The sequence below is a fragment of the Salmo salar genome, chromosome 23 (genome assembly GCF_965601325.2).
Source record: "Salmo salar chromosome 23, fSalSal1, whole genome shotgun sequence".
Lineage (NCBI taxonomy): Eukaryota > Metazoa > Chordata > Actinopteri > Salmoniformes > Salmonidae > Salmo > Salmo salar.
This window is the reverse complement of record NC_138313.1, coordinates 47,034,334-47,061,217: the sequence shown is the minus strand read 5'-3', so window position 1 is coordinate 47,061,217 and position 26,884 is coordinate 47,034,334. Positions and strand designations below refer to the sequence as shown.

Genomic DNA, 26,884 nt, shown 5'->3' with positions numbered 1-26,884 from the left:
ATAACCTAATGATGATGAGGTCACAGTAGAGAGAAGCCTCTCTGTAACCTGGGGACTGGACCACAGCTGAGGAGGTCAGATGAAAGTCAACAGCCTGTTGGAGAGGAGTGACCTGAGCAGGGCTCTGCACAGAATCCCTGATCTACTAAATACACGCATCTTGCATACCATGTAGTTGCTAGATTTCTTTACTGACTCCATGTCCAATCTTTATCCTTTCTCTACCTGTGTCTGGTTCCATCCAGACAGAGAGGTTAAGGTGAGGGATGAGGGTTAGGAGAACAGCAGCTGTTCCATCCAGACAGAGAGGTTAAGGTGAGGGATGAGGGTTAGGAGAATAGAACCTGTTCCATCCAGACAGAGAGGTTAAGGTGAGGGATGAGGGTTAGGAGAATAGTACCTGTTCCTTCCAGGCAGAGAGGTTAAGGTGAGGGATGAGGGTTAGGAGAATAGTACCTGTTCCTTCCAGGCAGAGAGGTTAAGGTGAGGGATGAGGGTTAGGAGAACAGTACCTGTTCCATCCAGACAGAGAGGTTAAGGTGGGGGATGAGGGTTAGGAGAACAGCAGCTGTTCCATCCAGACAGAGAGGTTAAGGTGAGGGATGAGGGTTAGGAGAACAGTACCTGTTCCATCCAGACAGAGAGGTTAAGGTGAGGGATGAGGGTTAGGAGAACAGCAGCTGTTCCATCCAGACAGAGAGGTTAAGGTGAGGGATGAGGGTTAGGAGAACAGTACCTGTTCCATCCAGACAGAGAGGTTAAGGTGAGGGATGAGGGTTAGGAGAACAGCAGCTGTTCCTTCCAGGCAGAGAGGTTAAGGTGGGGGATGAGGGTTAGGAGAATAGTACCTGTTCCATCCAGACAGAGAGGTTAAGGTGGGGGATGAGGGTTAGGAGAATAGAACCTGTTCCATCCAGACAGAGAGGTTAAGGTGGGGGATGAGGGTTAGGAGAACAGCACCTGTTCCATCCAGACAGAGAGGTTAAGGTGAGGGATGAGGGTTAGGAGAACAGCACCTGTTCCATCCAGACAGAGAGGTTAAGATGGGGGATGAGGGTTAGGAGAATAGAACCTGTTCCATCCAGACAGAGAGGTTAAGGTGAGGGATGAGGGTTAGGAGAACAGCACCTGTTCCATCCAGACAGAGAGGTTAAGGTGAGGGATGAGGGTTAGGAGAATAGTACCTGTTCCATCCAGACAGAGAGGTTAAGGTGAGGGATGAGGGTTAGGAGAATAGTACCTGTTCCATCCAGACAGAGAGGTTAAGGTGAGGGATGAGGGTTAGGAGAATAGTACCTGTGTCAGGCTCCTTCCAGGCAGAGAGGTTAAGGTGAGGGATGAGGGGGTGGCTGCAGGCCAGCATGTCTTCTGGGCTGACCGTACGGCTGAATGGGTCGGAGGGAACGCGTGTGATGTGTGTGTTGTCACAGATGATACGGGACAGGGACACGGTGTGAAGCTGAGCTCTCTGGGTGCTGGTGAACACAGCCTCTCTCTCCCACCAGAACCTGACAGAGTGGGAGAGGTTGCTGGGTAGGCAGACATACTGTAGGGCCGATTCAAACAGACACATTGGGTGGGCAGCATCTCAGACATACACTGAGTGTACAAAACATTAGTAACACCTTCCCAATATTGAGTTGCACTCCCTTTTTAACCCTCAGAACAGCATCAATTCGCTGTGGAATGTTTGACTCCAATGCTTCCCACATTTGTGTCAAGTTGGCTTGGTGGACCACACATGGGAAACTGTTGAGCGTGAAAAACCCAGCAGCGTTGCAGTTCTTGACACTCAAACCGGTGCGCCTGGCACCTACTACCATACCACGTTCAAAGGAACTTAAATATTTTGTCTTGCCCATTCATCCTCTGAATGGTACATATACACAATCAATGTCTCAGTAGTCGCAAGGATTATAAGTCCTTCTTTAACCTGTCTCCTTCCCTTCATCTACACGAATTAAGTGGATTTAATTAACAAGTGACATCAATAAGGGATCATAACTTTCACCTGGTCATTCTATGTCATGGAAAGAGCAGGTGTTATTAAAGTTTTGCCCACTAAGTGTAGATGGTCATGAGATTCATGTATTTTTGGAAATGATCAATATACAATATATTCATTCAAACAATTTATATTGCAAACCAGTCTAAGCCCAGGACTCAATCCGGTCTGTGGATGATCTGCGTTGTAGCGCGGGTCACATTTAAAGGTAATTTCCGATTGACTCGGCATTTACTTAGAATGTGATCTCTGCGACCGCGGTAACAATGCCTTTAAATGGTGCATAGCCAAAAAGGGCCGATCGGATTGAATTCCAGCCTAATTGTTATTACATGTGTTTGTGTTTCACAACCTTGTAAACACCTTAACATTGTTTTGCAAGTGTTGCTGTGTGCAGAGGGTCCCTGGTTCGAGCCCAGCTTGGGGTTAGAACAGGGACAGAAGCCTTACTGTTACACAATAGAGGGGAACACCATCTCATCTCACCTGTCTCCGTCTCTCAGTGCTCTGAACTGCTTGGCCAGCAGACAGGCCAGGAGGGGTCCCACTCGGCCCCCAGGTAGAGGAGGCTCTGAGATGGCCCCCACCCATACGTCAATGTTCTGGGATGTCCCGTACAACAACAGGAACTTCTCAGCCAGACCAGGGTTACCCAGGATTCCTGGCAGGCCAGAGGTCAGACGAACGTGATGGAAAGACGTTGGAACACGGTTTTTGTTGTCCTATATTATCCTTCATGGTTTAGAATGTAGTATGGTGCATTGTATACACTCATGTGTTTGGAATTAGGAGGACCACAATGAAAACAAGAGCGGTACATACAATTATGAAAGCAAGTTCCCAATGAGTTTGTCTAGAATGTATTTTTTATAATGATCAAATATTCTGTTTATCTATCTACCTGCAAGGTCAGAGGTGGTGTTGGGAACAGAGAGGCCACAGAGCCCACGCCACGAGCTGTAACCTGGTAGAGCAGGAAGTAGGGGAAGGAGAGATTGATGGAGGGATACATAGAAAAGGGGTAGAAGAATGCAGAAAACAAATTGAGATAAAACAACAACAAGGATTAGTCCAGTTGGGCCGTCTTCTAACATGTACGTTTGAGAGTATACTATAAGTACTGTATACTGTTTAATATAACCAGCAGGGACCAGGTAGGCCTGTACTAATATAGTATAGTACTAATATTACCAGGCAGGCTTTGGTCTATATAATATAGTATAGTAATATAGTACTAATATTACCAGGCAGGCTTTGGTCTATATAATATAGTATAGTAATATAGTACTAATATTACCAGGCAGGCTTTGGTCTATATAATATAGTAAATAATATCGTACTAATATTACCAGGCAGGCTTTGGTCTATATAATATAGTATAGTAATATAGTACTAATATTACCAGGCAGGCCGTGGTCTATATAATATAGTATAGTAATATAGTACTAATATTACCAGGCAGGCTTTGGTCTATATAATATAGTATAGTAATATAGTACTAATATTACCAGGCAGGCTTTGGTCTATATAATATAGTATAGTAATATAGTACTAATATTACCAGGCAGGCTTTGGTCTATATAATATAGTAAATAATATCGTACTAATATTACCAGGCAGGCTTTGGTCTATATAATATAGTATAGTAATATAGTACTAATATTACCAGGCAGGCCGTGGTCTATATAATATAGTATAGTAATATAGTACTAATATTACCAGGCAGGCTTTGGTCTATATAATATAGTACAGTAATATAGTACTAATATTACCAGGCAGGCCATGTTCTATATAGTATAGTAATATAGTACTAATATTACCAGGCAGGCCATGGTCTATATAATATAGTAATATAGTATGGTAATATAGTACTAATATTACCAGGCAGGCCGTGGTCTATATAATATAGTAATATAGTATGGTAATATAGTACTAATATTACCAGGCAGGCCGTGGTCTATATAATATAGTAATATAGTATAGTAATATAGTACTAATATTACCAGGCAGGCCGTGGTCTCGGCCCCGCTGCAGGTTGAGGGCACCCAGGTCTAGTGGCATCCCACCCTGGGCTTGGAACAGCCTCTCAGTTAGCTCCTCAACCATCATCTGGCCTGGCATCTGGAGCTTGGCTGGGGAAAGGAGGAGGCCACGCAGCACTGGGTCTATACCACCTGAGAGAGGTGGGAGAGAGGTGGGGGAGAGAGAGAGGGGAGAGAGGTGGGAGAGTGAGGGGAGAGAGGAGGGAGAGAGGTGAAAAGAGGTGAGGGAGAGAGAAGAGAGGTGGGGGAGAGAGAGGAGAGAGGTGGATGAGCGAGATGAGAGAGAGGTGGATGAGAGGTGGGGAGAGAGGCGGGGGAGAGAAGAGAGGTGAAAAGAGGTGAGGGAGAGAGAGAAGAGAGGTGGGGGAGAGAGAGGAGAGAGGTGGATGAGAGAGAGGTGGATGAGAGGTGGGGAGAGAGGCGGGGGAGAGAGAGAGAGGCGAGAGGTGGTGAGAGAGGGAGGAGAATGGTGAGGGAGAGAGGTGAGAGAGGTGAGAGATGTGGGAGAGAGGCGGGGGCGAGAAAGGAGAAAGATGAGGGAGAGAGGTGAGAGATGTGGGAGAGAGGCGGGGGAGAGAAAGGAGAGAGGTGTGGGAGAAGTGGGAGAGAGAGCAGAAAGATGAGAGGAGAGAGAGATGTGGGAGAGAGAGAGGTGGGGGAGAGAGAGGAGAGAGGTGGGAGAGAGAGAGGTGGGGGAGAGAGAGGAGAGATGTGGGGGGAGAGAGGTGGGGGAGAGAGATGAGAGAGGTTTAATAATGCAGACATATGTTGACTTCCATCAATGTAATTGTCTGCATCATTTCCAATCCCCCATATATACAGTGCAGTCAAAGTATTCAGATCCCTTTACTTTTTCCACATCTTGTTACATTACAGCCTTATTCTAAAATTCATTAAATCTTTTTTTTCCCTCATCAATCTACACACAATACCCCATGATGACAAAGCGAAAAACAGGTTTTTAGAAATTTTAGCAAATGTATTAAAAATAAAAAACATATATACACACAGGTATATACAGTTGAAGTCAGAAGTTTACATACACCTTAGCCAAATACATTTAAACTCAGTTTTTCACAATTCCTGACATTTAATCCTAGTAAAAATTCCCTGTTTTAGGTCAGTCAGGATCACCACTTTATTTTAAGATTGTGAAATGTCAGAATAATAGTAGAGAGAAATATTTAATTCAGCTTTTATTTCTTTCCTCACATACACTCAATTAGTATTTGGTAGCATTGCCTTTAAATTGTTTAACTTGGGTCAAACGTTACGGGTAGCCTTCCACAAGCTTCCCACAATAAGTTGTGTGAATTTTGGCCCATTCCTCCTGACAGAGCTGGTGTAACTGAGTCAGGTTTGTAGGCCTCCTTGCTCGCGAACACTTTTTCAGTTCTGCCCACACATTTTCTATAGGATTGAGGTCAGGGCTTTGTGATGGCCACTCTAATACCTTGACTTTGTTGTCCTTAAGCCATTTTGCCACCACTTTGGAAGTATGCTTGGGGTCATTGTCCATTTGGAAGACCCATTTGCGACCACGTTTTAACTTCCTGACTGATGTCTTGAGATGTTGCTTCAATATATCCACATAATTTTCCTACCTCATGATGCCATCTATTTTGTGAAGTGCACCAGTCCCTCCTGCATCAAAGCACCCCCACAACATGATGCTGCCACCCCTGTGCTTCACGGTTGGGATGGTGTTCTTCGGCTTGCAAGCCTCCCCCTTTTTCCTCCAAACATAACGATGGTCATTATGGCCAAACAGTTCTATTTTTGTTTCATCAGACCAGAGAACACTTCTCCAAAAAGTACAATCTTTGTCCCCATGTGCAGTTGCAAACCTTAGTCTGGCTTTTTTTATGGTGGTTTTGGAGCAGTGGCTTTTTCCTTGCTGAGCGGCCTTTCAGGTTATGTCAATATATGACTCATTTTACTATTGATATAGATACTTTTGTACCTGTTTCCTCCAGTATCTTCACAAGGTCCTTTGCTGTTGTTCTGGGATAGATTTGCACTTTTCGCACCAAAGTACGTTCATCTCTAGGAGACAGAACACGTCTCCTTTCTGAGCGGTATGACGGCTGCGTGGTCCCATGGTGTTTATACTTGCGTACTATTGTGTGTACAGATGAACGTGGTACCTTCAGGCATTTGGAAATTGCTCCCAACGATGAACCAGACTTGTGGAGGTCTACAATTTTCTTTCTGAGGTCTTGGCTGATTTCTTTTGATTTTCCCATGATGTCAAGCAAAGAGGCACTGAGTTTGAAGGTAGGCCTTGAAATACATCCACAGGTACACCTCCAATTGATTTTAATAATGTCAATTAGCCTATCAGAAGCTTCTAAAGCCATGACATAATTTTCTGGAATTTTCCAAGCTGTTTAAAGACACAGTCAACTTAGTGTATGTAAACTTCTGACCCACTGGAATTGTGATGGAGTGAATTATAAGTGAAATAATCTGCCTGTAAACAATTGTTGGAAAAATTACTTGTGTCATCCACAAAGTAGATGTCCTAACCGACTTGCTAAAACTATAGTTTGTTAACAAGACATTTTTGGAGAGGTTGAAAAACGAGTTTTAATGACTCCAACCTAAGTGTATGTAAACTTCTGTCTTCAAAAGTACATAGGCGTACAGAGGCCCATTATCAACAACCATCACTGCTGTGTTCCAATGGCACGTTGTGTTAGCTAATCCAAGTTTATAATTTTAAAAGGCTAATTGATCATTAGAAAACCCTTTTTGCAATTATGTTAGTACAGCTGACAACTGTTCTGATTAAAGAAGCAATAAAACTGGCCTTTAGACTAGTTGAGTATCTGGAGCATCAGCATTTGTGGGTTCGATTACAGGCTCAAAATGACCAGAAACAAAGAACTTTCCTCTGAAACTCGGCAGTCTATTCTTGTTCTGAGAAATTAAGGCTATTCCATGCAAGAAATTGCCAAGAAACTGAAGATCTCGTACAACGCTGTGTACTACTCCCTTCACAGAACAGCGTAAACTGTCTCTAATCAGAATAGAAAGAGGAGTGGGAGGCCCCGGTGCACAACTGAGCAAGAGGACAAGTACATTAGAGTGTCTAGTCTGAGAAACAGATGCCTCACAAGTCCTCAACTGGCAGCTTCATTAAATAGTACCCGCAAAACACCAGTCTCAACATCAACAGTGAAGAGGCAACTTCGGGATGCTGACCTCCTAGGCAGAGTTGCAAAGAAAAAGCCATATCTCAGACTGGCCAATAAAAAGAAAAGATTAAGATGGGGAAAAGGAACACAGACACTGGACAGAGGAACTCTGCCTAGAAGGCCAGCATCCCGGAGTCGCCTCTTCGCTGCAACTCCCCAACGGAGGTGAAGGTCGAGTCATGCGTCCTCCGAAACATGACCCGCCAAGCCACGCTTCTTAACACTCGCCCGTTTAACCCAGAAGCTAACTGCACCAATGTGGCGAAAGAAACACGACCGATGTCAGCCTGCAGGCGCCCGGCCCACCACAAGGAATCGCTAGAGTGCAAAGAGTCAAGTAAAGTAAAGCCCCCCCAGCCAAACCCTCACCCGGGTCTGTAGTTCCTTAGACCGCTGCGGGAGGCCTATAAACATATTCTATTCTTATTTACAATAAAAGTGACTCCAAAATGACACAATACATTATTTACCATTAATTTCTATTGGGCACAAAATAATCTGAAACACATCCAAAACAAACAGCAAATGCATCCAACAAATTTGCTGTCAGAAGCTTGATGTAGTCATTGCATGCTATGAATATGGGACCAAATACTTGGTCCTACTTTAATACACATATAAGTGAATTTGGCCCAATACGTTTGGTCCCCTAAAATGGGGGGACTATGTACAAAAAGTGTTGTATTTTCACTCTATATTGATCAAAATACCCTCAAATTAAAGCTGACAGTCTGCACTTTAACCTCATAGTCATTGTATCATTTCATACCAAAGTGCTGGAGTACAGAGCCAAAACAACAACAATTAAATTCCATATCCCAATACTTTGGAGCTTACTATATGTGGTGGTTTTACTTACTTTTGTTTAGTGCACTGATTTTAATTCTCTCCAGGTAAAACAAGAGTTTCTGCTAAAAACATTCAGGCCAGTTTCCCGGACCCAGATTAAGCCTACTGCTGGACTAAAAACCTATTTCAAATGGATATTTTCTATTGAGAATACTTTTTAGTCCAGGACTAGGCTTAATCTGTGTCCGGGAAACCGGGCCCTAATATAAAATGTCTCACCCTCCTGTACGACCCTCCAGGATGCAAAGAGGGAGTGGTGTAGGGGCAGAGGTGGGTGCTGTGGGGCGAGGCTGTACCCGGGGCCCAGGCGGGCCACCATCGGCTGCACGGTGACGTGGGCAAAGCGGAAGGCGGCGGCTGAGAAGACGTTAGCGATGCTGGGGTCAATCTCAGGGTCGTAGCCCCTGTACGGAGGCATCAGGAGGGAGGTGGGGGTCTCACCCAGGACCCTGGGCAAGTAGTGCTCCCAGGTCAGTATCTGAGGGAGGAAGAGATCAGGGGTGAGGCAGTATTCTTACTTTAGGTCCGTGTCACTGTCTGCAATACAGAAAACAGAAAACACGACACCAACTCCATCATCACTTGTAGGCCTGATAACCAACTGGCGTTGTAGGGCGAGGACAACAACCTCTCCCTCAACGTCAGCAAAACAAAGGAGTTGATTGTTGACTTCAGGAAACAGAGGAGGGAACATGCCCTGATCCACATCAACGGGACTGCAGTAAAGAGTCAGATGTTTTAAATTCCTCGGCGTCCACATCACAGAGGACATGACGTGGAACAACAAAACCACGACTCTTGTCAAGAGGGCGCAACAGCATCTCTACTTCCTAAATTGGCTGAATAAATTTGGCATGCCACCCCGGGTCCTCTCCAAATACTACTGCTGCACCATCGAGAGCGTCCTGATCGGTTACATCACGGCCTGGTACGGGAATTGCTCCATCCATAACAGCAAGACCCTCCAGCGGGTGATAAAGACGGCCCAGTACATCACTGGGACCGTGCTCCCGCCCATCCAGGACATCTACTTGAAACGCTGCCTGAGCATCATCAAGGACCCAACACACCTCAGCCACGAGCTGTTCTCTCCCTTACTGTTGGGCAGACGGTACCGGAGGATGAGGTCTGATACCAACAGACTCAGAGACAGTTTCTATCTACAAGACATCAGACTGCTGAACACTTGAACTGGACTGACCACCTGCTCTGATTCTCACACACACATCATAACTGATGCTACCAGACTCTTAATATGATTGTTAAATACTGCACAATTTAAACACTTACCCCTCAATTCCCCCTTCCCCAAAACACATGTAAATACAGACCCTCTAAATTGTGTCTTCCTGTATTACAATGATGCTAAAGTGATTATTCTATTCTACTGAGGCATTTACTTTATGTTGCTATTCTTATCTTGTATTTCTATTTGTTGTTGTATTGTCCAGAAGGAACCTGTAAGGAAGCATTTCATTGGACGGTGTATCCCGTACATACAACTAATAAACAATAGGAAGCAAAATAAACAGAGAGCAAGTAGAGGGGGACACAGAGCCGTATCACCCAGACCCTGGAGGAGGCTTCATCTGTCTGGGAAACAGAAGCACCTAGAACCCAGACCCTGGAGGAGGCTTCATCTGTCTGGGAAACAGAAGCACCTAGAACCCAGACCCTGGAGGAGGCTTCATCTGTCTGGGAAACAGAAGCACCTAGAACCCAGACCCCGGAGGAGGCTTCATCTGTCTGGGAAACAGAAGCACCTAGAACCCAGACCCTGGAGGAGGCTTCATCTGTCTGGGAAACAGAAGCACCTAGAACCCAGACCCGGAGGGGCTTCATCTGTCTGGGAAACAGAAGCACCTAGAACCCAGACCCGGGAGGCTTCATCTGTCTGGGAAACAGAAGCACCTAGAACCCAGACCCTGGAGGAGGCTTCATCTGTCTGGGAAACAGAAGCACCTAGAACCCAGAGGAGGCTTCATCTGTCTGGGAAACAGAAGCACCTAGAACCCAGAGGAGGCTTCATCTGTCTGGGAAACAGAAGCACCTAGAACCCAGACCCTGGAGGAGGCTTCATCTGTCTGGGAAACAGAAGCACCTAGAACCCAGACCTCAGAGGAGGCTTCATCTGTCTGGGAAACAGAAGCACCTAGAACCCAGACCCTGGAGGAGGCTTCATCTGTCTGGGAAACAGAAGCACCTAGAACCCAGACCCCGGAGGAGGCTTCATCTGTCTGGAAAACAGAAGCACCTAGAACCCAGAGGAGGCTTCATCTGTCTGGGAAACAGAAGCACCTAGAACCCAGACCCTGGAGGAGGCTTCATCTGTCTGGGAAACAGAAGCACCTAGAACCCAGAGGAGGCTTCATCTGTCTGGGAAACAGAAGCACCTAGAACCCAGACCCTGGAGGAGGCTTCATCTGTCTGGAAAACAGAAGCACCTAGAACCCAGATCCTGGAGGAGGCGTCATCTGTCTGGAAAACAGAAGCACCTAGAACCCAGACCCTGGAGGAGGCTTCATCTGTCTGGAAAACAGAAGCACCTAGAACCCAGATCCTGGAGGAGGCTTCATCTGTCTGGGAAACAGAAGCACCTAGAACCCAGACCCCAGAGGAGGCTTCATCTGTCTGGGAAACAGAAGCACCTAGAACCCAGAGGAGGCTTCATCTGTCTGGAAAACAGAAGCACCTAGAACCCAGACCCTGGAGGAGGCTTCATCTGTCTGGGAAACAGAAGCACCTAGAACCCAGAGGAGGCTTCATCTGTCTGGGAAACAGAAGCACCTAGAACCCAGACCCTGGAGGAGGCGTCATCTGTCTGGGAAACAGAAGCACCTAGAACCCAGACCCTGGAGGAGGCTTCATCTGTCTGGGAAACAGAAGCACCTAGAACCCAGACCCTGGAGGAGGCTTCATCTGTCTGGGAAACAGAAGCACCTAGAACCCAGACCCTGGAGGAGGCTTCATCTGTCTGGAAAACAGAAGCACCTAGAACCCAGACCCCGGAGGAGGCTTCATCTGTCTGGGAAACAGAAGCACCTAGAACCCAGACCCTGGAGGAGGCTTCATCTGTCTGGGAAACAGAAGCACCTAGAACCCAGACCCTGGAGGAGGCTTCATCTGTCTGGGAAACAGAAGCACCTAGAACCCAGAGGAGGCTTCATCTGTCTGGGAAACAGAAGCACCTAGAACCCAGACCCTGGAGGAGGCTTCATCTGTCTGGGAAACAGAAGCACCTAGAACCCAGAGGAGGCTTCATCTGTCTGGGAAACAGAAGCACCTAGAACCCAGACCCTGGAGGAGGCTTCATCTGTCTGGGAAACAGAAGCACCTAGAACCCAGACCCTGGAGGAGGCGTCATCTGTCTGGAAAACAGAAGCACCTAGAACCCAGACCCTGGAGGAGGCTTCATCTGTCTGGGAAACAGAAGCACCTAGAACCCAGACCCTGGAGGAGGCTTCATCTGTCTGGGAAACAGAAGCACCTAGAACCCAGAGGAGGCTTCATCTGTCTGGGAAACAGAAGCACCTAGAACCCAGACCCTGGAGGAGGCTTCATCTGTCTGGGAAACAGAAGCACCTAGAACCCAGACCCTGGAGGAGGCGTCATCTGTCTGGAAAACAGAAGCACCTAGAACCCAGACCCTGGAGGAGGCTTCATCTGTCTGGGAAACAGAAGCACCTAGAACCCAGATCCTGGAGGAGGCTTCATCTGTCTGGGAAACAGAAGCACCTAGAACCCAGACCTCAGAGGAGGCTTCATCTGTCTGGGAAACAGAAGCACCTAGAACCCAGACCCTGGAGGAGGCTTCATCTGTCTGGAAAACAGAAGCACCTAGAACCCAGACCCTGGAGGAGGCTTCATCTGTCTGGAAAACAGAAGCACCTAGAACCCAGACCCTGGAGGAGGCTTCATCTGTCTGGAAAACAGAAGCACCTAGAACCCAGACCCCGGAGGAGGCTTCATCTGTCTGGGAAACAGAAGCACCTAGAACCCAGACCCTGGAGGAGGCTTCATCTGTCTGGGAAACAGAAGCACCTAGAACCCAGACCCTGGAGGAGGCTTCATCTGTCTGGGAAACAGAAGCACCTAGAACCCAGACCCTGGAGGAGGCTTCATCTGTCTGGGAAACAGAAGCACCTAGAACCCAGAGGAGGCTTCATCTGTCTGGGAAACAGAAGCAACCAGAACCCAGAGGAGGCGTCATCTGTCTGGAAAAACAAACATAGTGTGTGTACCTGGTGGACAGCCCCCATGATCTTCCTGGCCTCCTGGTACAAGGTGTCTGGGCTCCAGTGAGGGTTGAGGAGGTGCAGCTCTCTGACCAATCTGTTGTGTTCCCTCAGGAACAACGTGTGGAGTGCTATCATCCCCAGGTGCTCATTGGCCCGTGAGTCACCTAGACAACAGAAAACAGGAAGTTTGACACATGGACATACAGTTACTAGAAGGAAGAGCTATCAAGGTGCTCATTGGCCCGTGAGTCACCTAGACAACAGAATACAGGAATTTTGACCCATAGACATACAATAACTAGAAGTATTGGTCTGTCACATGTTATGACCCAGTATTGGTCTGTCACATGAATGAAACAAAATGGTAATGATTAATTAATGATGCTAAATCAAGCAAATATAACTTGTCTGTGTATAGCCGTATAGAAGACAACTGCTGGGTCTTTCCAGGCAGAGCTCCTGATTGACATGTGTACTATGGTGCATTAAGTTGGTTGGAACCTGTTCAGCGCACTGACAATAAACTATAATTCATATTAAGATTGACTCTGAGTGTCCCTGGTGTTGAACTTCCACCACAATCTTTAACCTGAGGTCTACTACAGTACATTACCACTAGTCAACTGACCAGAACATTCACACAGGATGTTTAACCTGAGGTCTGCTACAGTACATTACCACTAGTCAACTGACCAGAACATTCACACAGGATGTTTAACCTGAGGTCTGCTACAGTACATTACCACTAGTCCAACTGACCAGAAACATTCACACAGGATGTTTAACCTGAGGTCTGCTACAGTACATTACCAAGGGTCATAGAAATTGTTCAAAGGTTTTGAAAACAATTCTAATAAATACAATATAATTCAGATATTGACTGAATTATAGAGCATAAAACATTTTACTGGCCTAGACGTTTTAATGAATGGAGTTCAGGGATTTTGAATAGTTTGTAACAAAGAAAATTATGTGTGCCTCATTTGCATAAACATATTGGATTATTTGCATATATATATGAATGAATTAACATAAATGATGTAACAGGGCTGCAAACCACCAAACACTTGTTCTGTCTACCCTACCAGCACTCAGCTGCAGTGTCTAGACTGCCTCATTAATTACTGTTGTTGCCACGTTCTGTTGCATAATTCAGCAAGTGTGTCAATAGCAGGACACCCTCTGATAAAAAAAATAAAACATTTAAAAAATGTACACTCATCAAAATAAAAGTTATCTTTCTACTCTTTCTTGTGGTGTAAATGTCGAGACATTGCGTTAAATCCCTGACTAAGCTTTAGCGTTCATACAGATTGAACTGAAAGACAATGTATCTTATTGAACCCATGTCAGCCATTACCAGGGTGTGTTTGACAGGTCATTGCGAACTTTTCCACGGTGGTAATGCTAATGGGGGAAAAACATCAGGCACAAGCAAGAGTACGAAAGAGTTACAGGAGTAAAATGAAAGCAATCAATCCAGTGAGATTTAAAGTGATAAGTGGATTTTGCATCCCTCAAACACAGGAAATACTGCTGAAAAAGACAGACCCTGAGGTGGGCGGGGCATGCGCGTTGCTATAGAAACATTCTGTATCTAGGCACACAGTTTATAGCAGCAGATAACTAGGTTGTTACTGTAAAGCACTTTGTGAGAGATGTTGTAAAAAGGTCTTTATACATGTTTTTGTTTGATTGATTGATTCATTGATTGATGGATGGATTGTAACATACCTGCTTGGAAACAGGATGTGATATTCTCCTGTTCTGTTGATGCAGTAGCAGATGTGTCAGAGGCACTTGTGGCTCCGGTGGAGTTGGCCCCAGACCCGCTTCGTGGCCCACAGGGATCCAGGCGTCCCTGTAGGCGAGGCAGGTAGGGCATGTAGGCGAGACCCTGGTCTGAGGCCTGGTCATTGAGGGCCAGAAGACCCAGTGGAGAGGAGAGGTTCCTCAGGGCCGCAGCCATGGGGGAGGAGCTACCGTACACCATACTGGCATCCACGAATGAGGTGATGGCGTTCAGTTGCTCCCGGTGATGGTGGGGTGTGGCCCCGGTGAAGGCTTCACTCCCGACACAGCTGGGCGCCGAGCGGAAGAAAGGCATGCAGCTCTGTATACCAGTACGAGGGTCTGACAGCGGGATCTGGGGAGAGGGGAAGTGTGTGTGCGTGTGCATGTGTGCGTTTCACTTTACACTGAGTAGATTCGGAGCAGGAGAGAATTAGACTGGCCAACCAGCAGTTAAAACTATTTAAAAGGGGTCTCCCAGCCCCTGTTTTGGTAAAACTATTTAAAAGGGGTTCTCCCAGCCCCTGTTTTGGTAAAACTATTTAAAAGGGTGCTCCCAGCCCCTGTTTTGGTAAAAAGATGAGGGATGGAGGCTGGAGAAATGTAACCACAGAGCTATGGATGCAAAGACTGACCATTCATGATATCAACATTATAGTTTTAATCATGTTGGAGACTATTTAGTGTTTGTTTAGGGATGGTTCAAAATGTACAAAATGAGGACCTGGGGGAAAATAGGGGGGAGGGCCATGCTTTTTCAATTTCAGTCAGGGGGCAGGATTTAGTGTGGTTTTAGGGAGGGCCATATAATTTGCAATTGATGAAATGTCTATATTTCCGTGATTTAGTTGCTTAGTAGCCATTATATGGATGTCTTCCCAATGCCGACCCTCATCTCTGAATCTCCGCTGGGTGCGCAACATCAGTTGTGCCTATAGGATATTAATAAATGTGGTCTCAATCAAATGATCCCATACTTTATTTTAATAATAACAACAATATGTTTCGTTGCCCATGATGAAGCTATTCATCAGAGTTATTGACGTCACAAATAAGCCAGATTCAAGTAGCTTACATTGTGGTGCTGAGACTTAAAGCGGCAGAAGCTGCACAATCAAACAGAAATGGACAGCTCACGGGTCTGACAGGAGGCAAATTCATTTCAACCGTCTTCATTTTAATTTGACTTTACTAACAACAAGAGGGCTTTGTGTTGCAGCCTATTTCTTCCTATTTAAGAATAGGAGGTAGGCCTGCCTACCTGTTTAACAGACGACATTATAGGCATATTATAGGCTATAGGCTGCTATATCCATAGATTTTGTCGGTCAGTTCTTCCACCCACCATGCACTCTTTAAATAGCTTACCGCCGTGTCAGTTAATGGCTTGGTGTGTTAAGTTAAAATCAGAACTCAAATTGACGGGGTATGTGAGGATATGCCATAGGCCTGCCTACCTTGTGTTAAAGAAAATGGCAAAAAGCATCGATCTACCCTTTGTTAGCTTAAGATTTGATGAAAATAAAATGGATCCAGTACTTTAGTCTGTGAAACAAGCTGTAAAAAAAAAGGCGGGAAAGATGTGACTCCGATGAATGTAAGAATATCATTGGTTTGTCTCTATGACATTCAGAGGCTGAGCTACAACCTTCTATAGTCGAGAAGACAACCATTTTACTTTGATTGCGAAGTAATCTAATTCTGTCGCTATCATTTTTGTAATATGGAAGATGTTTTAAACCCAGACAACTTTTAGGTGAAACACTTGTGACCCACTGAGCACAGATGTAAATTCAACATCTATTCCACATTGGTTCAACATCATTTTCATTTAAATGTTGGGTTAAAGCCATGGAAGAGTAGCAGCAGGGTAAAAGCTTACATTTCTTTTTGTTTTGGGTAGGTAGACCTACTCAGTCTAGGCTGGAAAAGTAGGCCTATGAGAAGATGAATGCATAGGCATTTCTCTCTGTCCATTATTAGCTGGTAATTAGTGTAGTGAAAAAGATCCTGCAAGGGTCTCCAGTCATGTAAACTTATGTAGAATTGCATGAAATGAAATGTGTTTATAAAAGGCTACTTGTACTCGGACCCGCAAATACAAAATGGTAGATTCATGCAGTGCCTTTATTATAAAAGGAGATCTTTCCCCGCTACTCTTGTCCATGGTGGTCTCTGAACCGACAACCTTCTGGCCCACAGCCCTGCCCCTTGCCCGCTATAGAACGATGAACAGTTTCTAAATAAAGTACACACCCCTACATTTACTTTGTTTACAAACATTGAAGAAAAACAAGTTTATATTTCAGGGTTCTGATGGAGTGTGACAGTTGAACTAAACTCATGAGGCATTTATTTATTTAAGTTCTATTCTTCAACAATCAATGGGCATGGTGTTTGCAACGCCAGGGTTGTGGGTTCGATTCCCACGGGGGACCGGTACGGAGAGAAAATGTATGCATTCACTACTGTATGTCGCTCTGGATAAGAGCGTCTGCTAAATGACTAAAATGTAAAATGTATGTAGCAATTGCAGACCGCCCCATAAAACGGAATCATTGTTACAGAATTAAAAGCAGAACCTGCTAGTAGAGCACAGCGCTTGTTAAGAACAGTGCCAGCAAAGCTAATTTCTAAATCTAAGAGTGTTGGGAGGGGAAAGTGGGTTAGCATTAGGAGGGGAAAGTGGGTTAGCATTAGGAGGGGAAGGTGGGTTAGCATTAGGAGGGGAAGGTGGGTTAGCATTAGGAGGGGAAAGTGGGTTAGCATTAGGAGGGGAAGGTGGGTTAGCATTAGGAGGGGAAAGTGGGTTAGCATTAGGAGGGGAAGGTGGGTTAGCATTAGGAGGGGAAGGTGGGTTAGCATTAGGAGGGGAAAGTGGGTTAGCATTAGGAGGGGAAGGTGGGTTAGCATTAGGAGGGGAAAGTGGGTTAGCATTAGGAGGGGAAGGTGGGTTAGCATTAGGAGGGGAAGGTGGGTTAGCATTAGGAGGGGAAGGTGGGTTAGCATTAGGAGGGGAAAGTGGGTTAGCATTAGGAGGGGAAGGTGGGTTAGCATTAGGAGGGGAAAGTGGGTTAGCATTAGGAGGGGAAGGTGGGTTAGCATTAGGAGGGGAAGGTGGGTTAGCATTAGGAGGGGAAAGTGGGTTAGCATTAGGAGGGGAAGGTGGGTTAGCATTAGGAGGGGAAAGTGGGTTAGCATTAGGAGGGGAAGGTGGGTTAGCATTAGGAGGGGAAAGTGGGTTAGCATTAGGAGGGGAAAGTGGGTTAGCATTAGGAGGGGAAAGTGGGTTAGCATTAGGAGGGGAAGGTGGGTTAGCATTAGGAGGGGAAATCAAAGGAATATGGACTGCAGTGATAAGAGAAGATGGATAGTAAAAACAGACCAGTGTGAGAAAGAACAGAGTAAAAACAGACGAGCGGGAGAAAGAAGGAGCAGAAACAGAACCAGCTGGGTCACATGACAAGGCGGGGCAGGTGTACTTCACCTGTAAAGGGAAGCAGGGAAGATGTAATAGGAAAAGAATTGCATTTATATAGCGCTTGGCTTTTCCACCAGGTGCTCAAAGCACTTTCCATAGTAAGGGAGAGGTGCACCTGCTTCATGGCTTTTGTCAGTCTGTATCCTGTTGCTCTGTTCTGGACGTGTCTCTGTTCTGGACTTGTCTGTGTCTCTGTTGATCTGTTCTGGACGTGTCTCTGTTCTGGACTTGTCTGTGTCTCTGTGTCTCTGTGTCTCTGTTCTGGACTTGTCTGTGTCTCTGTGTCTGTGTCTCTGTTCTGGACTTGTCTGTGTCTCTGTGTCTGTGTCTCTGTGTCTCTGTTAATCTGTTCTGGACTTGTCTGTGTCTCTGTGTCTCTGTTCTGGACTTGTCTGTGTCTCTGTGTCTGTGTCTCTGTTCTGGACTTGTCTGTGTCTCTGTGTCTCTGTTGCTCTGTTCTGGACTTGTCTGTGTCTCTGTGTCTGTGTCTCTGTGTCTCTGTTAATCTGTTCTGGACTTGTCTCCTGCTGATTTGTTATTTATTTTTAAATTATTGCATTGTTTTTGTAAAATGTGTTAAGACCTTAACTACACTTTCAATAAATTGTGATTGATTTGATTTGACCTGTAGCTCTATAGGGAAGCAGGGAATGCCTCACCTGTATAGGGAAGCAGGGAGTGCCTCACCTGTATAGGGAAGCAGGGAGTGCCTCACCTGTATAGGGAAGCAGGGAGTGCCTCACCTGTATAGGGAAGCAGGGAGTGCCTCACCTGTATAGGGAAGCAGGGAGTGTCCCGGCTGCATGTGCGGGTGCAGTCGGCCCCGGTCCTGAAGGCAGCTGTGCTGGGACTCTGAGGGGTCAGAGCGAAGTCATGGTCGATCCACTGACCCCATTCAACCAGCAGGTGGGACAGAGATGAGTCCAGAGAGATGTTCTCATTGTGGGTGTAGAGAACGTCCTGGGATACCAGGCGCACCTGGAGGGAGGTGGGAGGAGAGGAGGAGAGAGTGAGAAGGGTGAGGTTATTACAGTGAGTTTGGTTTTACAGCTGACGTAGAGTAAAATGACAGAGCAAACATTCCGTGTTGAACAGAGGCTTATGATGAGGCTTATGATGGCTCAGGTCAACAGCAGTGCACTATATAGGGATACTGTAGCCAGAGATAGGATAGGACTCTTACCAGTGCAGGGTGTAGTAGATAGGATAGAACTCTTACCTGGGGACAGGGTGTAGTAGATAGGATAGGACTCTTACCGGGGGCAGGGTGTAGTAGATAGGATAGGACTCTTACCTGGGGACAGGGTGTAGTAGATAGGATAGGACTCTTACCGGGGGCAGGGTGTAGTAGATAGGATAGGACTCTTACCTGGGGACAGGGTGTAGTAGATAGGATAGGACTCTTACCTGGGGACAGGGTGTAGTAGATAGGATAGGACTCTTACCTGGGGACAGGGTGTAGTACTTTGACCTCTTTCTCCCCTCTCTCTCCAGATGAAATCTCGCATCTTGTGACGGCCGGCCGCCCAACAACCTGCCCACTTGACCCTATCCCCTCCTCTCTTCTCCAGACCATTTCCGGAGACCTTCTCCCTAACCTCACCTCGCTCATCAACTCATCCTTGACCGCTGGCTACGTCCCTTCCGTCTTCAAGAGAGCGAGAGTTGCACCCCTTCTGAAAAAACCTACACTCGATCCCTCCGATGTCAACAACTACAGACCAGTATCCCCTTTCTTTTCTCTCCAAAACTCTTGAGCGTGCCGTCCTTGGCCAGCTCTCTTGCTATCTCTCTCAGAATGACCTTCTTGATCCAAATCAGTCAGGTTTCAAGACTGGTCATTCAACTGAGACTGCTCTTCTGTGTGTCACGGAGGCTCTCCGCACTGCTAAAGCTAACTCTCTCTCCTCTGCTCTCATCCTTCTAGACCTATCTGCTGCCTTTGATACTGTGAACCACCAGATCCTCCTCTCCACCCTCTCCGAGTTGGGCATCTCCGGCGCGGCCCACGCTTGGATTGCGTCCTACCTGACAGGTCGCTCCTACCAGGTGGCGTGGCGAGAATCTGTCTCCGCACCACGTGCTCTCACCACTGGTGTCCCCCAGGGCTCTGTTCTAGGCCCTCTCCTATTCTCGCTATACACCAAGTCACTTGGCTCTGTCATATCCTCACATGGTCTCTCCTATCATTGCTATGCAGACGACACAAATTAATCTTCTCCTTTCCCCCTTCTGATAACCACATGGCGAATCGCATCTCTGCATGTCTGGCAGACATATCAGTGTGGATGACGGATCACCACCTCAAGCTGAACCTCGGCAAGACGGAGCTGCTTTTCCTCCCGGGGAAGGACTGCCCGTTCCATGATCTTGCCATCACGGTTGACAACTCCATTGTGTCCTCCTCCCAGAGAGCTAAGAACCTTGGCGTGACCCTGGACAACACCCTGTCGTTCTCCACTAACATCAAGGTGGTGACCCGATCCTGTAGGTTCATGCTCTACAACATTCGCAGAGTACGACCCTGCCTCACACAGGAAGCGGCGCAGGTCCTAATCCAGGCACTTGTCATCTCCCGTCTGGATTACTGCAACTCGCTGTTGGCTGGGCTCCCTGCCTGTGCCATTAAACCCCTACAACTCATCCAGAATGCCGCAGCCCGTCTGGTGTTCAACCTTCCCAAGTTCTCTCACGTCACCCCGCTCCTCCGCTTTCTCCACTGGCTTCCAGTTGAAGCTCGCATCCGCTACAAGACCATGGTGCTTGCCTACGGAGCCGTGAGGGGAACGGCACCTCCGTACCTTCAGGCTCTGATCAGTCCCTACACCCAAACGAGGGAACTGCGCTCATCCACCTCTGGCCTGCTGGCCCCCCTACCTCTGACGAAGCACAGTTCCCGCTCAGCCCAGTCAAAACTGTTCGCTGCTCTGGCACCCCTATGGTGGAACAAGCTCCCTCACAACGCCAGGACAGTGGAGTCAATCACCACCTTCCGGAGACACCTGAAACCCCACCTCTTTAAGGAATACCTAGGATAGGATAAAGTAATCCTTCTACCCCCCCCCCCTAAAAGATTTAGATGCACTATTGTAAAGTGGTTGTTCCACTGGATATCATAAGGTGAATGCACCAATTTGTAAGTCGCTCTGGATAAGAGCGTCTGCTAAATGACTTAAATGTAAATGTACATAGGATAGGACTCTTACCTGGGGCAGGGTGTAGTAGATAGGATAGGACTCTTACCTGGGGACAGGGTGTAGTAGATAGGATAGGACTCTTACCTGAGGACAGGGTGTAGTAGATAGGATAGGACTCTTACCTGGGGCAGGGTGTAGTAGATAGGATAGAACTCTTACCAGTGCAGGGTGTAGTAGATAGGATAGGACTCTTACCTGGGGCAGGGTGTAGTAGATAGGATAGGACTCTTACCAGTGGCAGGGTGTAGTTATAGGATAGGACTCTTACTGGGGGCAGGGTGTAGTAGTTAGGATAGGACTCTTACTGGGGGCAGGGTGTAGTAGTTAGGATAGGACTCTTACTGGGGGCAGGGTGTAGTAGTTAGGATAGGACTCTTACTGGGGGCAGGGTGTAGTAGTTAGGATAGGACTCTTACTGGGGGCAGGGTGTAGTAGTTAGGATAGGACTCTTACCGGGGGCAGGGTGTAGTAGATAGGATAGGACTCTTACTTGGGGCAGGATGTAGTAGATAGGATAGGACTCTTACCGGGGGCAGGGTGTAGTAGATAGGATAGGACTCTTACCGGGGGCAGGGTGTAGTAGATAGGATAGGACTCTTACCGGGGGCAGGGTGTAGTAGATAGGATAGGACTCTTACCTAGGGCAGGGTGTAGTAGATAGGATAGGACTCTTACCGGGTGCAGGGTCTAGTAGAAAGGATAGGACTCTTACCTGGGGCAGGGTGTAGTAGATAGGATAGGACTCTTACCGGGGGCAGGGTGTAGTAGATAGGATAGGACTCTTACCGGGGGCAGGGTGTAGTATATAGGATAGGACTCTTACCGGGGGCAGGGTGTAGTTATAGTAGGTGTGTTCAGGGTCCCAGCCCCTAGGGACCCCTCTGACGTCCTCGTACTCTGGGGGGAGCCAGCGGGAGTACGGGGTATTGGCTGCACCCCACTTAGGGTGCTGTCTGGAGAGGGTTGACAACATGGGTAACATACACAAACTACAAGTCATGTCAAATCTAAACACTCATTTCCTTTTTACACTGTAGTTTCAATCTGAACCCTACTGGCTGGACGTTGTCTTTTCACACTGAAGTTTCAACCTTATCCCTACTGGCTGGACGTTGTCAGGCAGACAGAGCGAGAGAAAAAGAGACAAGCAGACAGCCAGAGATCTGTCACAACGTCCACAGAAGGTGGCGCCTCTCCCCGGTCGGGCGGGGCTCGGCGGTCGTCGTCGCCGGCCTACTAGCTGCCACCGATCTATGTTTCTGTGTCTTTTGGTTATGTCTGTTTAGTCTGCACCTGTTTTGTGTTAGTCATTAGTGGGGTATTTCGTTTGTCTGTTTCGTTTGGGGATTTGTGCAGGATTGTTTATTGTGTCACGCCTTTTGGGCACGTAGGGGTTTATTGCATTTTCCCATTTTACGCTGCGTGTTTTAGGCATTAGGGTTGCTGGGCTGCGTCCCGTCCTTTGGTATTTTTGGAGCTGTTCTCCTACCTTATTATTGTGCACCTTGCCTTGTTGTAGCATTTTTACAAAACTATTAAAACATGTGTTTCACGGACCTCAGTCTCCTGCGCCTGACTTCACCCCTCCTGCTATCCAAGTGTATCGTGACAAGATCAAATATAATTGTATTTGTCACATGCACCAAATACAACAGATGTAGACTTTACCGTGAAATGCTTACTTTACGAGCCCTTTCCAACAATGCAGAGTTAAAAAGTCCATAAAAAAATACAACATTTGAAACAAAAATGAGGAAATAATAACAATAAAATAACAATAATGAGGCTACATACAAGGAGTACCGGCACTGAGTCATGACAGACAAGACAGACAGACCTGTTGTTGCACTCCCCGGTGAATGAGCGGTAGCGTTCAGATAGACAGCCAGTCTTACAGAGGGGTCTCTGCATCTCAGAGGAACAGCCTGTAGCCTGCAGTAGAACCTGCATATCCTCCTCACTCAACAGGTCTGTTGGGGGAGATTGACACACAACCCAAACCGTACTGCTGACTCAAACCATACTGTGTTTTCTGACATAGTTCCAGCAATTATGGTAACAAGGCCAACACAGCTCGGCCCGAGTCAGGTCGGCTCTGTAGTATATGTGTAATATGATAGTTCAGTACCAGGTAGACTGGACTGGGACATGGGTTAGGGTTAGGCAGTACCAGGTAGACTGTACTGGGACATGGGTTAGGGTTAGGCAGTACCAGGTAGGCTGGACTGGGACATGGGTTAGACAGTACCAGGTAGGCTGGACTGGGACATGGGTTAGGGTTAGGCAGTACCAGGTAGACTGTACTGGGACATGGGTTAGGGTTAGGCAGTACCAGGTAGACTGGACTGGGCCATGGGTTAGACAGTACCAGGTAGGCTGGACTGGGACATGGGTTAGGATTAGGCAGTACCAGGTAGACTGGACTGGGACATGGGTTAGGGTTAGGCAGTACCAGGTAGACTGGACTGGGCCATGGGTTAGACAGTACCAGGTAGGCTGGACTGGGCCATGGGTTAGACAGTACCAGGTAGACTGGACTGGGCCATGGGTTAGGCAGTACCAGGTAGACTGTACTGGGACATGGGTTAGACAGTACCAGGTAGACTGGACTGGTGGGACATGGGTTAGACAGTACCAGGTAGACTGGACTGGGCCATGGGTTAGACAGTACCAGGTAGGCTGGACTGGGACATGGGTTAGGGTTAGGCAGTACCAGGTAGACTGTACTGGGACATGGGTTAGGGTTAGGCAGTACCAGGTAGACTGGACTGGGCCATGGGTTAGACAGTACCAGGTAGGCTGGACTGGGACATGGGTTAGGGTTAGGCAGTACCAGGTAGACTGGACTGGGACATGGGTTAGGGTTAGGCAGTACCAGGTAGACTGGACTGGGCCATGGGTTAGACAGTACCAGGTAGGCTGGACTGGGCCATGGGTTAGACAGTACCAGGTAGACTGGACTGGGCCATGGGTTAGGCAGTACCAGGTAGACTGTACTGGGACATGGGTTAGACAGTACCAGGTAGACTGGACTGGGACATGGGTTAGACAGTACCAGGTAGACTGGACTGGGACATGGGTTACGCAGTACCAGGTAGGCTGGACTGAGACATGGGTTAGGCAGTACCAGGTAGACTGGACTGGGACATGGGTTACGCAGTACCAGGTAGGCTGGACTGAGACATGGGTTAGGCAGTACCAGGTAGACTGGACTGGGACACGGGTTAGGCAGTACCAGGTAGACTGTACTGGGACATGGGTTAGACAGTACCAGGTAGACTGGACTGGGACATGGGTTAGACAGTACCAGGTAGACTGGACTGGGACATGGGTTACGCAGTACCAGGTAGGCTGGACTGAGACATGGGTTAGGCAGTACCAGGTAGACTGGACTGGGACATGGGTTACGCAGTACCAGGTAGGCTGGACTGAGACATGGGTTAGGCAGTACCAGGTAGACTGGACTGGGACACGGGTTAGGCAGTACCAGGTAGACTGGACTGGGACACGGGTTAGGCAGTACCAGGTAGACTGGACTGGGACATGGGTTAGGCAGTACCAGGTAGACTGGACTGGGACACGGGTTAGGCAGTACCAGGTAGACTGGACTGGGACACGGGTTAGAATTAGACAGTACCGGGTAGACTGGACTGGGCCATGGTACTGGTGTAGACCATCTCTCTGATCAGTTCCACTGTATTGTCCAGCAGCTCAGCGGCGCTGATGTGCCTCCTGGTCTGGGGGCCGATCTGTTTGAACTGGGCTAGGAGGTCACTGGGTCTCAGAGCACCCTCCGACAGAGATGTCTTCACTCTGGAAGGACAGAGGATAGTACCCATATTATCAGACAGACAGGCAAGCAGATGAACAGGCATGCAGGCAAATGGACAGGCAGGCAAATGGACAAGCAGGCAGATGAACAGACAGGCAGGCAGATGAACAGACAGGCAAGCAGGTGAACAGACAGGCAGGCAGATGAACAGACAGGCAGGCAAATGGACAGGCAGGCAGATGAACAGACAGGCAAGCAGGTGAACAGACAGGCAGGCAGATGAACAGACAGGCAGGCAAATGGACAGGCAGGCAGATGAACAGACAGGCAAGCAGGTGAACAGACAGGCAGGCAGATGAACAGACAGGCAGGCAAATGGACAGGCAGGCAGATGAACAGACAGGCAAGCAGATGAACAGACAGGCAGACCCTAATTGGTAAATAGCATTTCTCTTTTCATAGACATTAACATGGCTTTTCACAAATAATCTGAGCAATTTACTGAGGATCGTCTTCTTCTATTGGCTCACCTCTCCTTGGTGTGGGCGTAAGCAGCAGTAGTACGTTCTAAAGCCCTTTTCAGAGCCTCCTCTACCAACGTAGAGCGCAGATAGGAAACCCCTGGAGATGATGCAATACAATGAATAACCCATGGAACTCTTTATGCCTTGGAATGAGTCAAGGAGTAGTAGCCCTTTATAAACAGATGAGTTTATTACTAACCCAGAGCGTTGCGTAACAGGCAAGCAGCTGCACGCAACGTGTGTCAGGGTACGTTCCAATACTCTCACAATGCTAGCAACATGTACTCAAAGTGCTGCACCACCTGGTGGCGCGCATGTCTATTTACCTTAATAACCACATCGCAACACTTATAGTGAGTGCATATACATTTTAAGAAACAAAATGTTCCAGAAAACTCTCTCTAACCAGGTTTCTACCAGACCTTTTTATGCGCGCAAAGTACACATTTGGAGTCACGCATTGACATGTGTGGCAGCCAGCTGTGTGGTCATCCCACTACAACTCGTCGGGAAAGCTCGCAGTTTATTAAACTACAGAATAAATAAATGATGATGAACTTCACAGAGTGGTGAAAGTGCAAGTTTGTGAGCTTGATGCTCCTTTCCAATAAATATCGAGGGTCTTATTTTGGTGACCTGAGGATCGATGCTTAACAAATACAATTATATTTAGCTTTTATCCGTAGACTAGCCGAACCGCACTGCATCGGTTGTTGGCTAGAGCGAACGCGCCAAGAACCAGAGTGGGAACATTTGCTATTTAATGCAACAGTTTCGGTAGTGATAGAGTGGAAAATGCGATGGAAACACATTTTGAATTTCAGATATCTAAACAAGAAAGCATGAAAACTTAAGCAGAAAATGTTTTTTTTTGTGTGTGTGCAATATATATATATTTTTTTTTTAATCAGCAACAAGCCCGTTTGGTCCACTGTGGATTTTGGAATATTCGCATGGAAATCTGTCACCATTTGGATGGAAACCTAGCTAATGACACTGATCAATAATAACTGATATGAAACTAGCCTTTATTATATTGGAGGACATAATCGGTTCCCAACAATCCCTTTAACTTTACAACAGATGATCAGATTATCAATTCTTGTCATAAACATGGATGACCCCCTTTTTAAAATGTCTTATAATCCCATGACAATATGAAGTGTTCTCAACAGGCCATTTAAAACACAGTACAGTGTACCTGAGTCATTGTGAGCTAGCTCAGTTGGTGAAACTTGGTGAGGTAGACAGCAGAGCAGAGCTAGAGACAGAACTAGCAGGAGACCCTACAACAACAAGACATGTAACATAAAAACAATGACATAGAGGTAGTCTGAGAACCCAGAACCACATTTTACACTCTGTCATGAGATCAACATAGAGGTAGTCTACTTTCAGATCAACATAGAGGTAGTCTGAGAACCCAGAACCACATTTTACACTCTGTCATGAGATCAACATAGAGGTAGTCTACTTTCAGATCAACATAGAGGTAGTCTGAGAACCCAGAACCACATTTTACACTCTGTCATGAGATCAACATAGAGGTAGTCTACTTTCAGCTCAACATAGAGGTAGTCTGAGAACCCAGAACCACATTTTACACTCTGTCATGAGATCAACATAGAGGTAGTCTGAGAACCCAGAACCACATTTTACACTCTGTCATGAGATCAACATAGAGGTAGTCTGAGAACCCAGAACCACATTTTACACTCTGTCATGAGATCAACATAGAGGTAGTCTACTTTCAGATCAACATAGAGGTAGTCTACTTTCAGATCA

General features: G+C 47.0%; 1 protein-coding gene across 1 annotated transcript in view; it reads right to left on the bottom strand.

Moving 5' to 3' along the window:
* epx (eosinophil peroxidase) overlaps positions 1 to 25,349 on the bottom strand; it is a 29,466-nt gene extending 4,117 nt beyond the window's left edge. The window contains exons 1-13 of the mRNA XM_082968262.1: positions 25,106 to 25,349; positions 24,441 to 24,616; positions 22,641 to 22,773; positions 21,627 to 21,756; positions 18,378 to 18,584; positions 14,016 to 14,480; positions 12,545 to 12,587; positions 12,338 to 12,498; positions 8,316 to 8,574; positions 4,009 to 4,179; positions 2,907 to 2,969; positions 2,492 to 2,666; positions 1,297 to 1,508 (exon numbers count right to left, since the gene is read on the bottom strand). Coding sequence (XP_082824388.1) covers positions 1,297 to 1,508; positions 2,492 to 2,666; positions 2,907 to 2,969; positions 4,009 to 4,179; positions 8,316 to 8,574; positions 12,338 to 12,498; positions 12,545 to 12,587; positions 14,016 to 14,480; positions 18,378 to 18,584; positions 21,627 to 21,756; positions 22,641 to 22,773; positions 24,441 to 24,480 — 2,059 coding nt within the window. The 5' untranslated portion in view covers positions 24,481 to 24,616; positions 25,106 to 25,349. The remainder of the gene's footprint in view (positions 1 to 1,296; positions 1,509 to 2,491; positions 2,667 to 2,906; positions 2,970 to 4,008; positions 4,180 to 8,315; positions 8,575 to 12,337; positions 12,499 to 12,544; positions 12,588 to 14,015; positions 14,481 to 18,377; positions 18,585 to 21,626; positions 21,757 to 22,640; positions 22,774 to 24,440; positions 24,617 to 25,105) is intronic.
* Between the last annotated feature and the right edge of the window lie 1,535 nt (positions 25,350 to 26,884).